The following is a 12,271-nucleotide window of genomic DNA, read 5'->3' on the forward strand; positions in this document are numbered from 1 at the left end:
CCGACCTGGAGGACACAGCACTCCGGCTAGGGATTGTAACTGGAAGACCTGTGAGTAAAACGGTGAAGACTGCACTCCAATGTGTCCTCAGATTATTTACTGCGTCATTTTCCCTGCACTACAACCATTACCAACATCTTTAACACTATAATTGCCCTGGGGCATAACTCTACCCGTGGAGAGCTGTATCAACTTTGCTGCATCACCAACAGCCCCAGTGGCCTCCTCGAGCAGCGTCGGCTATCTCCTGATTGACGAATACCACGGGTGGCTTCACGACTTTATTTCAACTAACTTACCCATCGTTATTTGATTGGACGCACAGGGTCACGGACCGGGTCACCGCTGCCGTGACAAAACCCCTGAAGAACTGACTAAGGCCCGGACCAAGTCCCCCGGCCCTATCTGGCGCTTCACGAGCATGATTTCTACTGTGATTCTTAAGGAGACGGGATCCTCTTTGAACACATGGAAATAAAGAATAAATAATAATAATGTCCTACCTGACAGTCCACATTGCAATAAAAGGCCTGCTTGCACTTGCCACATTTTGAAAGCCCTTCTTTCCTTAAAAGTAAAAAAAAAAAAAATAAAAATATTAGTCTGTAATTGCTGTTTATTAGAAATGTATTAATTAGATTTAGCCATTATAGTGTACATGAATAATGCGACATTCGATCAGAACTGACTCTGCCCTTGAAAACGCGTCTAGAGAAGCGAGCTATCGATCTAATGGCGCACAATGTTTAATGAAGCCCAATTGCAAAAATTATTTTTAGCCTCAAATAATTGTGGTAGATGGAAAAACCCTTTAAGTTGATGTGGAGACTAATAATGCAACGAATCTAGATTTATTCATTTGTTTATTTTTATTGTATGTTGCCTTTTTTTAAGACTTCCTAGCTATAGTAGTTTTATTTAGCTTTAGAAAATCAAATTATAAAAAAAAAAAAAGTTGATACAATTAATCTATATTAATATAAAAGGAATTTTCCATCCAGTGTATAAATGATTAAAAAAATCAAACAAGTAGAATAAAAAATAAAAAAACACTAGAAGGTTTGCTGTGACACAAACGTTCCCACACCAAGGACTTCCAATGTTCCCTATCCTCATATCTTTATCAGTCATTGTTCTGCATCCAAAGACGGCATCTGAGACGCAGCAAGAGGGATCTGGTTTGTGTCGGACGCCTCTCCGCAGCAAATAACACCGGCTATCTTAAGTTGGCTGGAAGATTACAAACACTTGGCCGGAAAAGGAAAATCTGCTCGTTTGATCATTAGATCCAAGATAAATATATAAAAATAAAATAAATATATGAGATGGTAATGGAGGAGCGGAGGCAGTGCCCAGTGGCCCTTGTCCAGAAGACTCTGCGTATTGAACCGCATTATGGGCCCAAATCTGAACAAAAATTGCAAGCAAAATGTATAATAAAAAAAATAGCCAGCTTTTTATGTACGTTTTGTACAGATGCCTGGGCTAAAAATTTCTTATACAGGTGAGGGCCTACTCAGAATACTGGCAGGGAAGGTGGGGAACATCACTCATAGCAGACAGTGATATACCTTCCTTCTAGGAGCAAGAATTTAGAAAAAAACCACAAACCAACACCTCCCAAAACAATAGCCACACCAAACAAACATCCAATCACCAATCAAAACAACAAACATCCCAACACCAACCAAACCAACTCACATCCCAACACCAACCAAACCAACAACCCAACACTAAACCAACAAACATCCCAACACCAAGCCACATGCCAACACCAACCAAACAAACATCCTAACACCAACCAAACCAACACCAATCAAACATCCCAACACCAACCAAACCAACAACCCAACACTAAACCAACAAACAACCCAGCACCAACCAAACCAACAAACCAACACTAAACCAACAAACAACCCAACACCAAGCCAAAAAACATCCCAATACCAACCAAACCAACACACATCCCAACACCAACCAAACCAACAACCATCCCAACAACCCAACAAAAATCCCAACACCAAACCAACCCAACACCAAACCAAACATCCCAACACCAACTAAACCAACAACCCAACACTAAACCAACAAACAACCCAGCACCAAACCAACAAACAACCCAGCACCAACCAAACCAACACTAAACCAAACAACCCAACACCAACCAAACCAATGCCAAGCCACATGCCAATTGCCAACACCCCAAATAACTTTTTTGAGTAGCTCCATGGAACAATAGGAACCTTTCTGTAGTCCCAGCACATTATATTTAATCAGTTTTGCCATCCAATGTACAGTTGTGCCCAAAAGTATTGACACCCCTGCAATTTTATCAGATATACTCAGTTTCTTCCTGAAAATGATTGCAAACACAAATTCTTTGGTATTATCTTCATTTAATTTGTCTTAAATGAAAAAACACAAAAGAGAATGAAGCAAAAAGCAAAACATTGATCATTTCACACAAAACTCCAAAAATGGACCAGACAAAAGTATTGGCACCCTTAGCCTAATACTTGGTTGCACAACCTTTAGCCAAAATAACTGCGACCAACCGCTTCCAGTAACCATCAATGAGTTTCTTACAATGCTCTGCTGGAATTTTAGGCCATTCTTCTTTGGCAAACTGCTCCAGGTCCCTGATATTTGAAGGGTGCCTTCTCCAAACTGCCATTTTTAGATCTCTCCACAGGTGTGCTATGGGATTCAGGTCTGGACTCATTGCTGGCCACCTTAGAAGTCTCCAGTGCTTTCTCTCAAAACATTTTCTAGTGCTTTTTGAAGTGTGTTTTGGGTCATTGTCCTGCTGGAAGACCCATGACCTCTGAGGGAGACCCAGCTTTCTCACACTGGGCCCTACATTATGCTGCAAAATTTGTTGGTAGTCTTCAGACTTCATAATGCCATGCACACGGTCAAGCAGTCCAGTGCCAGAGGCAGCAAAGCAACCCCAAAACATCAGGGAACCTCCGCCATGTTTGACTGTAGGGACCGTGTGTTTTTCTTTGAATGCCTCTTTTTCTCCTGTAAACTCTATGTTGATGCCTTTGCCCAAAAAGCTCTACTTTTGTCTCATCTGACCAGAGAACATTCTTCCAAAACGTTTTAGGCTTTTTCAGGTAAGTTTTGGCAAACTCCAGCCTGGCTTTTTTAGGTCTTGGGGTAAGAAGTGGGGTCTTCCTGGGTCTCCTACATACAGTCCCTTTTCATTCAGATGCGGACGGATATTACGGGTTGACACTGTTGTACCCTCGGACTGCAGGGCAGCTTGAACTTGTTTGGATGTTAGTCGAGGTTCTTTATCTAACATCCGCACAATCTTGCGTTGAAATCTCTTGTCAATTTTTCTTTTCCGTCCACATCTAGGGAGGTTAGCCACAGTGCCATGGGCTTTACACTTCTTGATGACACTGCACACGGTAGACACAGGAACATTCAGGTCTTTGGAGATGGACTTGTAGCCTTGAGATTGCTCATGCTTCCTCACAATTTGGTTTCTCAAGTCCTCAGACAGTTCTTTGGTCTTCTTTCTTTTCTCCATGCTCAATGTGGTACACACAAGGACACAGGACAGAGGTTGAGTCAACTTTAATCCATGTCAAGTAGCTGCAAGTGTGATTTAGTTATTGCCAACACCTGTTAGGTGCCACAGGTAAGTTACAGGAGCTGTTAATTACACAAATTAGAGAAGCATCACATGATTTTTCGAACAGTGCCAATACTTTTGTCCACCCTCTTTTTTATGTTTGGTGTGGAATTATATCCAATTTGGCTTCAGGACAATTCTTTTTGTGGTTTTTCATTTAAGACAAATTAAATGAAGATAATAATACCAAAGAATTTGTGATTGCAATCATTTTCAGGAAGAAACTGAGTATTATCTGACAGAATTGCAGGGGTGTCAATACTTTTGGCCACAACTGTAGCTATGCTATATCATCACGATCTGTGATGTGGTCTGTGGTCATAACTGGACTCCTAAGAGTGGACGAGACGTCATTGGCACCTCTCAGTAATGCAGCCTCAGACTTATTTGGTTTGACATTAACGGAAATGTGTAACCAAACTAAAGGGAGACTCCGGCAGCACTTCTGCATCAGGAGAGGAGCAGCATGGAGGAGGTCTCGCTGAGTGGCACCTGCTAGGACGCTCACATTAGATGGCAGGCATTATGGACACGTCTTATTCAAGGTAGGACATGTGCACCATACCTGCTGACCATGCTCAGCTTCCTGGCTGGCAACTGTCGACAGGCCATCAGCGCTGCTCATCTTCCAAACGGCAGCTTAAAGGCTGGGAAGGGTTAAAAAATAAAAATATGAAGACCCTCCCCTATCAGAGGCCCAACCTTCCTGCAGTTGCAGCTCCCCCCTCAGTCCAGCGGCGTCACATCTCCTGGCGTTGAGTAGGCCTCGTGTGGTCACGAGAAGAGGCACGTCATTCATACAAGTCATGACCACATGAGGCTAATACAGCATTGGAAGATTTAGGTTACGTTCCCATGATGAGCTTTGGGTGCGTTTTTGATGTTTCAGATTTTCTGCACCCATTAAGTAAAATAGGTTACTTGCATTTTTTTTGCGAAAACGTAGTTTAAATAAACCTCAAAGAGACATTGTAGGAATGTAGCCTTAAAGCACAAAGACGACCAGAGGAACCGGACATGGAGAATTTTCTTCTATTGTTCTTTACCCCCTCCTCCACCACTCCTTTTATTCAGCTTTGGGGTCTGGAGAAATCTCAGAAGACAAAAATGTAATTTCAGGCCACTTTTGATTACGATAGGTCCAAATTTTGCTCCGAACACCTTGGATAAATCAAACCCAAAACGCTAAAAACTATTTTAAAAAAATTGTTCATCTCTGGTCCGAAGTATAGCGCTCATACCGGGGGGGGGGGGGGGGGGGGGGGTAAGGGTGGTGGTGGTGGTGGTAGCGGGGAAGAATTTCCAAAACTCTTGAAGGACTTGGTAAAATCTCCTAGACAGTCCGAAAACTCCTTCAAAGCTTCTGGAATGATTATTTCAAGGAAAGGGCAGAGTAGAGCTATGGTGGGGGCACAGGAAGGCCATGGATGGGTGTGATCTGAAACAAGCGTTTGGCTAGAGCAGAATTTTTTTGGGGGGTGAAATTACACTGGTTTACACCATTTTCTCTTCTCCTGATCCAGCTTGCCAAAAAGTTAACCTATCTGGCCATCATTACACCTTCCCCTTCACCTGGCCTGTCAAGTTTAAAGTTTCCAGAGGAAAAGGTGCAGTAACCAATACGGATATTTGACATTTAGGAGTCTGGAAAAGCTGAACGACAACCCTTGGGACGGAGGTCATTAGAGGTCATCCAAAAATAGGCAACCCTTAAATGGAAAAACTCTTATTTTGGATGACTAAAAAGAGGACACTCCCTAGGGAGGTCATAGACCGAGCTATGATCAGCACTCGCTGGTCGGTGTGTAATGAAGGCACAAATGAGCACAGGTGACTTTAGAATAACGCCGATTAATTATGTGAGTCAAGACAAGTCCTACAAGGCACGCCGCTAATAGCTGGAGGGCTTAACACCGAGGGGCCGGTTTATAAAAAGAAGCTCCGACATGAGAAACGTAATTACACAAGTAAGTGACGACAGGTGCCAATGTCAAAAGGAACAGCTGAAAAAAGTGTGGATGTGGCGAGAACGCAATCTCACAGAGCACCGGAATCCCGGCCCATTGTATCTGTCACCAGCGTGTCTTCCGTGGCCCGTCCCCCTCCTGCCACCCAGCGGCCCTGGCACTGATTGTTGGCCGTTCTCCATCCCTCCTTCCCCCAGACATGCAAGAGGATTTCACGTGAACATCTGTTGTGACCCCCAGCCGAGAACCTCGACTGCTTCGAGGTCTTTGCGTGCTTTACATGGCACGAACGGAACGTCTATTAATTGTACGACACCGAGCGTGGCAAGACGGGAGGACTAATGGCCAACAACATGCATAAACTTGGCTGAGAGCTCAAAAAAAACAAAATAAAAAAAAAAAAAAAAAAAAAAAAAAAAAAAAGAGAGAATAAACGAGAAAAAAAAAAAAAAATAGATGGAACCAAGAAAAAATAAAAATAAAATTTTGGGGGAGAAAAACGCAAGACTTCCACAGGTGCTGTGTCAGGCTGGGTCACACTTTTACGGTGTATTCTCTGGATATACTGACACGGGTATGATTTTCTTCCTGTACCAGCAAAAGATCAAGGGGAAAAAAGTATATAGAAGCCTATATCCAAATTCAGACAGACTTAGTTTGATGTTTCGCACTTTTTTTAAAAAATTCTACGACCGATTCATATATTACTAATGTGAATCTGGCCTTTATCATCTTACGAGCCCCAATAGTGATTTTTTTCCCCCATCCATAATATTTGCAGGGGGGGGGGGGGGGGGGGGGAATAAATATTGGGGCTAGTGTGAACTCGGCCTGGGTTTTTTCTTTTTCCTGTAGTTCTGCCACAAAGATCACCACCTTAGTCTTAAAAGGGAATCTGCCAGCAGAATCAACCCTCCTAAGCCGTCTATAGGGGCATGTAGGGTCATAGGTAGCTGAACAAAAAGATGCCTTCAGATCTGTGATCCAACGTTTTGTTCCAGAGAAGTCCACGTTTTTCTAAATATATAAATGAGCTGTTAAGATCTATGGGCCAGACATAGATCTCCACAAGAATCTGCCTCCAGAGCTTACTGTAAATGAAATGGGGTGAGACTTGTAATGACTTAGTCTTCTCTCCAGATTCACATGTCTCACACTGGCGTATTTACAATAAGCTCTGCAGGCAGAAGCTCAGGGAGATCTACGTCCGGCTCATAGATCTTAACAGCTCATTTACATATTTAAAAAAAAAAAAGTGTGGATTTCTATGGAATAAGACATCAGATCACAAATATCAAGGCATCATATTATTCAGCTTCCTATGACCTAAATGCCCACATAGATGACTTAGGTGAGTTGATCCTACTGAGAGATGCCCTTTAAAAGGGGTCACACGGATTCAAACAATTTTTTAAAAAGTAGCAATATAACCCCTATGAGCCGAGTTCATACGACCGTATTTTACAGTCTCAGTACGGACTGCGGGTTTCTTATAAAAGGCTGTTAGACCAGAGTTGAGCAAACAGGAAGTGTGATCTGTTCTCAACTACATCTCCCCTTACCGATCCCCTCTGGTCTGTGCTTCCTGGTCCTTGGCTCAGCCAATCACTAAGGCGTATCACCAATGTGGCCTGTGATTGGCCACTGCAGTATAGCCGGTACATCGATGACAGAAGCAGGCAGCACAGACCGGTGCTGATCAGGCTAGCACTAGAATAGGAGCTGGGGGGCATCAGTGAAGGAGGGGATCATTTTATGTATTATGTTTATCCAGTATGAGCCCCATTTTCACAACTGGACATCCCCTTAAAGCTTTGTTCACATCGATGCAGGATCTACCCTAGAGCTGTACATAACTATTTTCTCTCCTGGATCCATCGGGCCCCACTGGTGCAAGAACCGTCATGGAATCCGCAGATGTGAAGCGTCTTACCCAGAGTTATCAGACTTCAAGGCTCCGACGCCCCACAGAAAATGTCATCCTAAATAAAGCCGCCGAGACGTCACACACCCTCCGTGTGCGGCCGGAGATACTTACAGGGGATCTGATCCCATACAGGAATCGCACATGGCCATCACTTTGGATCCCCACCAATCAGTGTCGACCTTTCATAGCAGCTGCACCAGGAGCGCCATTGTGTTCAATTTCCGAGACGCGACTACCTCTAATGCCAGGAAGAACTGTCATAGTGGTGAACACAGTACTTTTGTGTGTGATTTGCAAAAATATTACATTATTCCCTGCCCATAAGATGGGGGGAAACTCACTGCGGGGGGTGTAACAGCTGTAGCTCTGAGGACGTGATAGGAGGGCCGTGCGACAACCTGAGGGTCATTAATGATCAACTGAGCAACAGGTCCGCTTCAGTGCGCTGCGACTAAGAAAAAAAAAGGGGCATCACTGTGACCCCACTCAGAAAAGGGGGAAAACTACTGGGCATAAAAAAGGGGCATCACTGTGACCCCACTCAGAAAAGGGGTACTACTACTGGGAAAAAAATGGGCACCACTGGGACATCCCCAAAAAATGGGCACCACTGGGACATCCCCAAAAAAGGGGCACCACTGGGACATCCCCAAAAAAGGGGCACCACTGGGACATCCCCAAAAAAGGGGCACCACTGGGACATCCCCAAAAAAGAAGTGCCCCTGATTAGGCCTCTACGGTGATAAATCGGCGGCGTCACACGGATGAGATTTGCGCCACTTGCTGCCGGCTGTGACAGCTGTGCGATCCCACTGGGTGGCAGCTGCCTGACATTTCTCTCTCCCACCCGGTGCCGTTGTCAGACATGCTGCTGCTGCTACTTGTGACTGGTTTATGCTGGGAGACAAGGCTCCATGTGCGCTCTCCGTGCAGCAGATCTCTGAGTGTTCCGGCAGATTCCCCGCAGACACTGCAGCAGCACAGGCCTCACACACTGGAGCATAGCAGGGAACTTATTATCAGGCAGATATCCGGCGGCGTTAGGACCGCGCAGCCCTGCAGGAATCAGCGCTTCCGCCCACGTGCAGCGGCACTGCCGCCACCGCACTCCTTGTAATAGAGGCGCAGCAGTAATGATTCCGCCCCGGGGGACCCGGACAGGGGCGGCGGGGGGACACGGCAGCCGGTGCCCGGGCCGCAGAGGGCGGGGAGGTACCTGGAGAAGCAGTGGTCGCACTGGCTGCTCCGCTCATTGGTAGTCAGGACCCAGGTATAGGCCGGGCAGGTGAAGAGCAGCTCCCCCAGCCTGAAGTCACGTAACGCCCGCATCCCTCTGCCCTTCCCGGGGCTTATGAAGCGCTCGATGGCGTCAGGGGGTCCCATGGTGTCCGCACAGGGATGCTCGACGGAGAGAAAGAGGCCGCCGTGCCGGGAGCAGCTATTAATGTCTCCCCGGGACAGGCAGACAGGGGCGGACAGCTGTGCAGCTGCGGCAGCCGCGGGGTCCTAGAGCCGGCCCGTCACCTGCTGCAGAGAGGAGAGAGCAAGCACCCCTGTATACAGCACCGAGCACTCACCCCCTGTATACAGCACCGAGCACTCACCCCCTGTATACAGCACCGAGCACTCACCCCCTGTATACAGCGCCGAGCACTCACCCCCTGTATACAGCGCCGAGCGCTCACCCCCTGTATACAGCGCCGAGCACTCACCCCCTGTATACAGCACCGAGCACTCACCCCCTGTATACAGCACCGAGCACTCACCCCCTGTATACAGCGCCGAGCACTCACCCCCTGTATACAGCGCCGAGCACTCACCCCCTGTATACAGCGCCGAGCACTCACCCCCTGTATACAGCGCCGAGCACTCACCCCCTGTATACAGCGCCGAGCACTCACCCCCTGTATACAGCGCCGAGCACTCACCCCCTGTATACAGCGCCGAGCACTCACCCCCTGTATACAGCGCCGAGCACTCACCCCCTGTATACAGCGCCGAGCACTCACCCCCTGTATACAGCGCCGAGCGCTCACCCCCTGTATACAGCGCCGAGCACTCACCCCCTGTATACAGCACCGAGCACTCACCCCCTGTATACAGCACCGAGCACTCACCCCCTGTATACAGCGCCGAGCACTCACCCCCTGTATACAGCGCCGAGCACTCACCCCCTGTATACAGCGCCGAGCACTCACCCCCTGTATACAGCGCCGAGCGCTCACCCCCTGTATACAGCGCCGAGCACTCACCCCCTGTATACAGCACCGAGCACTCACCCCCTGTATACAGCACCGAGCACTCACCCCCTGTATACAGCGCCGAGCACTCACCCCCTGTATACAGCGCCGAGCACTCACCCCCTGTATACAGCGCCGAGCGCTCACCCCCTGTATACAGCGCCGAGCACTCACCCCCTGTATACAGCGCCGAGCGCTCACCCCCTGTATACAGCACCGAGCACTCACCCCCTGTATACAGCACCGAGCGCTCACCCCCTGTATACAGCGCCGAGCGCTCACCCCCTGTATACAGCGCCGAGCGCTCACCCCCTGTATACAGCGCCGAGCGCTCACCCCCTGTATACAGCGCCGAGCGCTCACCCCCTGTATACAGCGCCGAGCACTCACCCCCTGTATACAGCGCCGAGCACTCACCCCCTGTATACAGCGCCGAGCACTCACCCCCTGTATACAGCGCCGAGCACTCACCCCCTGTATACAGCGCCGAGCACTCACCCCCTGTATACAGCGCCGAGCACTCACCCCCTGTATACAGCGCCGAGCACTCACCCCCTGTATACAGCGCCGAGCACTCACCCCCTGTATACAGCGCCGAGCACTCACCCCCTGTATACAGCGCCGAGCACTCACCCTCTGTATACAGCGCCGAGCACTCACCCTCTGTATACAGCGCCGAGCACTCACCCCCTGTATACAGCGCCGAGCACTCACCCCCTGTATACAGCGCCGAGCACTCACCCTCTGTATACAGCGCCGAGCACTCACCCTCTGTATACAGCGCCGAGCACTCACCCCCTGTATACAGCGCCGAGCACTCACCCCCTGTATACAGCGCCGAGCACTCACCCCCTGTATACAGCGCCGAGCACTCACCCCCTGTATACAGCGCCGAGCACTCACCCCCTGTATACAGCGCCGAGCACTCACCCCCTGTATACAGCGCCGAGCACTCACCCCCTGTATACAGCGCCGAGCACTCACCCTCTGTATACAGCGCCGAGCACTCACCCCCTGTATACAGCGCCGAGCACTCACCCCCTGTATACAGCGCCGAGCACTCACCCCCTGTATACAGCGCCGAGCACTCACCCCCTGTATACAGCGCCGAGCACTCACCCCCTGTATACAGCGCCGAGCACTCACCCTCTGTATACAGCGCCGAGCACTCACCCTCTGTATACAGCGCCGAGCACTCACCCCCTGTATACAGCGCCGAGCACTCACCCCCTGTATACAGCGCCGAGCACTCACCCCCTGTATACAGCGCCGAGCACTCACCCCCTGTATACAGCGCCGAGCACTCACCCCCTGTATACAGCGCCGAGCACTCACCCCCTGTATACAGCGCCGAGCACTCACCCCCTGTATACAGCGCCGAGCACTCACCCTCTGTATACAGCGCCGAGCACTCACCCCCTGTATACAGCGCCGAGCACTCACCCCCTGTATACAGCGCCGAGCACTCACCCCCTGTATACAGCGCCGAGCACTCACCCCCTGTATACAGCGCCGAGCACTCACCCTCTGTATACAGCGCCGAGCACTCACCCCCTGTATACAGCGCCGAGCACTCACCCCCTGTATACAGCGCCGAGCACTCACCCCCTGTATACAGCGCCGAGCACTCACCCCCTGTATACAGCGCCGAGCACTCACCCTCTGTATACAGCGCCGAGCACTCACCCCCTGTATACAGCGCCGAGCACTCACCCCCTGTATACAGCGCCGAGCACTCACCCCCTGTATACAGCGCCGAGCACTCACCCCCTGTATACAGCGCCGAGCACTCACCCCCTGTATACAGCGCCGAGCGCTCACCCCCTGTATACAGCGCCGAGCGCTCACCCCCTGTATACAGCGCCGAGCGCTCACCCCCTGTATACAGCGCCGAGCGCTCACCCCCTGTATACAGCGCCGAGCGCTCACCCTCTGTATACAGCGCCGAGCGCTCACCCTCTGTATACAGCGCCGAGCGCTCACCCCCTGTATACAGCGCCGAGCGCTCACCCCCTGTATACAGCGCCGAGCGCTCACCCCCTGTATACAGCGCCGAGCGCTCACCCCCTGTATACAGCGCCGAGCGCTCACCCCCTGTATACAGCGCCGAGCGCTCACCCCCTGTATACAGCGCCGAGCACTCGCCCCCTGTATACAGCACAGAGCGCTCACCCCTGCTGCAATATACAGCACCGAGCGCTCACCCCTGCTGTATACAGTGCAGAGCACTCACCCCCTGTATACAGCACCGAGCACTCACCCCCTGTATACAGCACCGAGCGCTCACCCCCTGTATACAGCACCGAGCACTCACCCCCTGTATACAGCACCGAGCACTCACCCCCTGTATACAGCACCGAGCACTCACCCCCTGTATACAGCACAGAGCACTCACCCCCTGCTGCAATATACAGCACAGAGCGCTCACCCCCTGCTGCAATATACAGCACAGAGCGCTCACCCCCTGCTGTATACAGCACAGAGCACTCAC

At 50.0% G+C, this 12,271-nt stretch overlaps 1 protein-coding gene across 2 annotated transcripts in view; it reads right to left on the reverse strand.

Annotated features, from left to right (window-relative positions):
- SMYD2 (SET and MYND domain containing 2) overlaps window positions 1-8,999 on the reverse strand; it is a 31,079-nt gene extending 22,080 nt beyond the window's left edge. The window contains exons 1-2 of one of the 2 annotated variants that reach the window (XM_073553361.1): window positions 8,757-8,999; window positions 504-567 (exon numbers count right to left, since the gene is read on the reverse strand). In XM_073553361.1, coding sequence (XP_073409462.1) covers window positions 504-567; window positions 8,757-8,923 — 231 coding nt within the window. In that variant the 5' untranslated portion in view covers window positions 8,924-8,999. Of the gene's footprint in view, window positions 1-503; window positions 568-7,651; window positions 8,520-8,756 lie in introns of those variants that run through there. The other variant, XM_073553362.1, reaches the window with a different exon arrangement.
- Window positions 9,000-12,271: the final 3,272 nt, after the last annotated feature.

The sequence above is a fragment of the Dendrobates tinctorius genome, unplaced genomic scaffold (assembly GCF_039654945.1).
Source record: "Dendrobates tinctorius isolate UK_male_01 unplaced genomic scaffold, ASM3965494v1 ptg000201l, whole genome shotgun sequence".
NCBI classification, from domain to species: domain Eukaryota; kingdom Metazoa; phylum Chordata; class Amphibia; order Anura; family Dendrobatidae; genus Dendrobates; species Dendrobates tinctorius.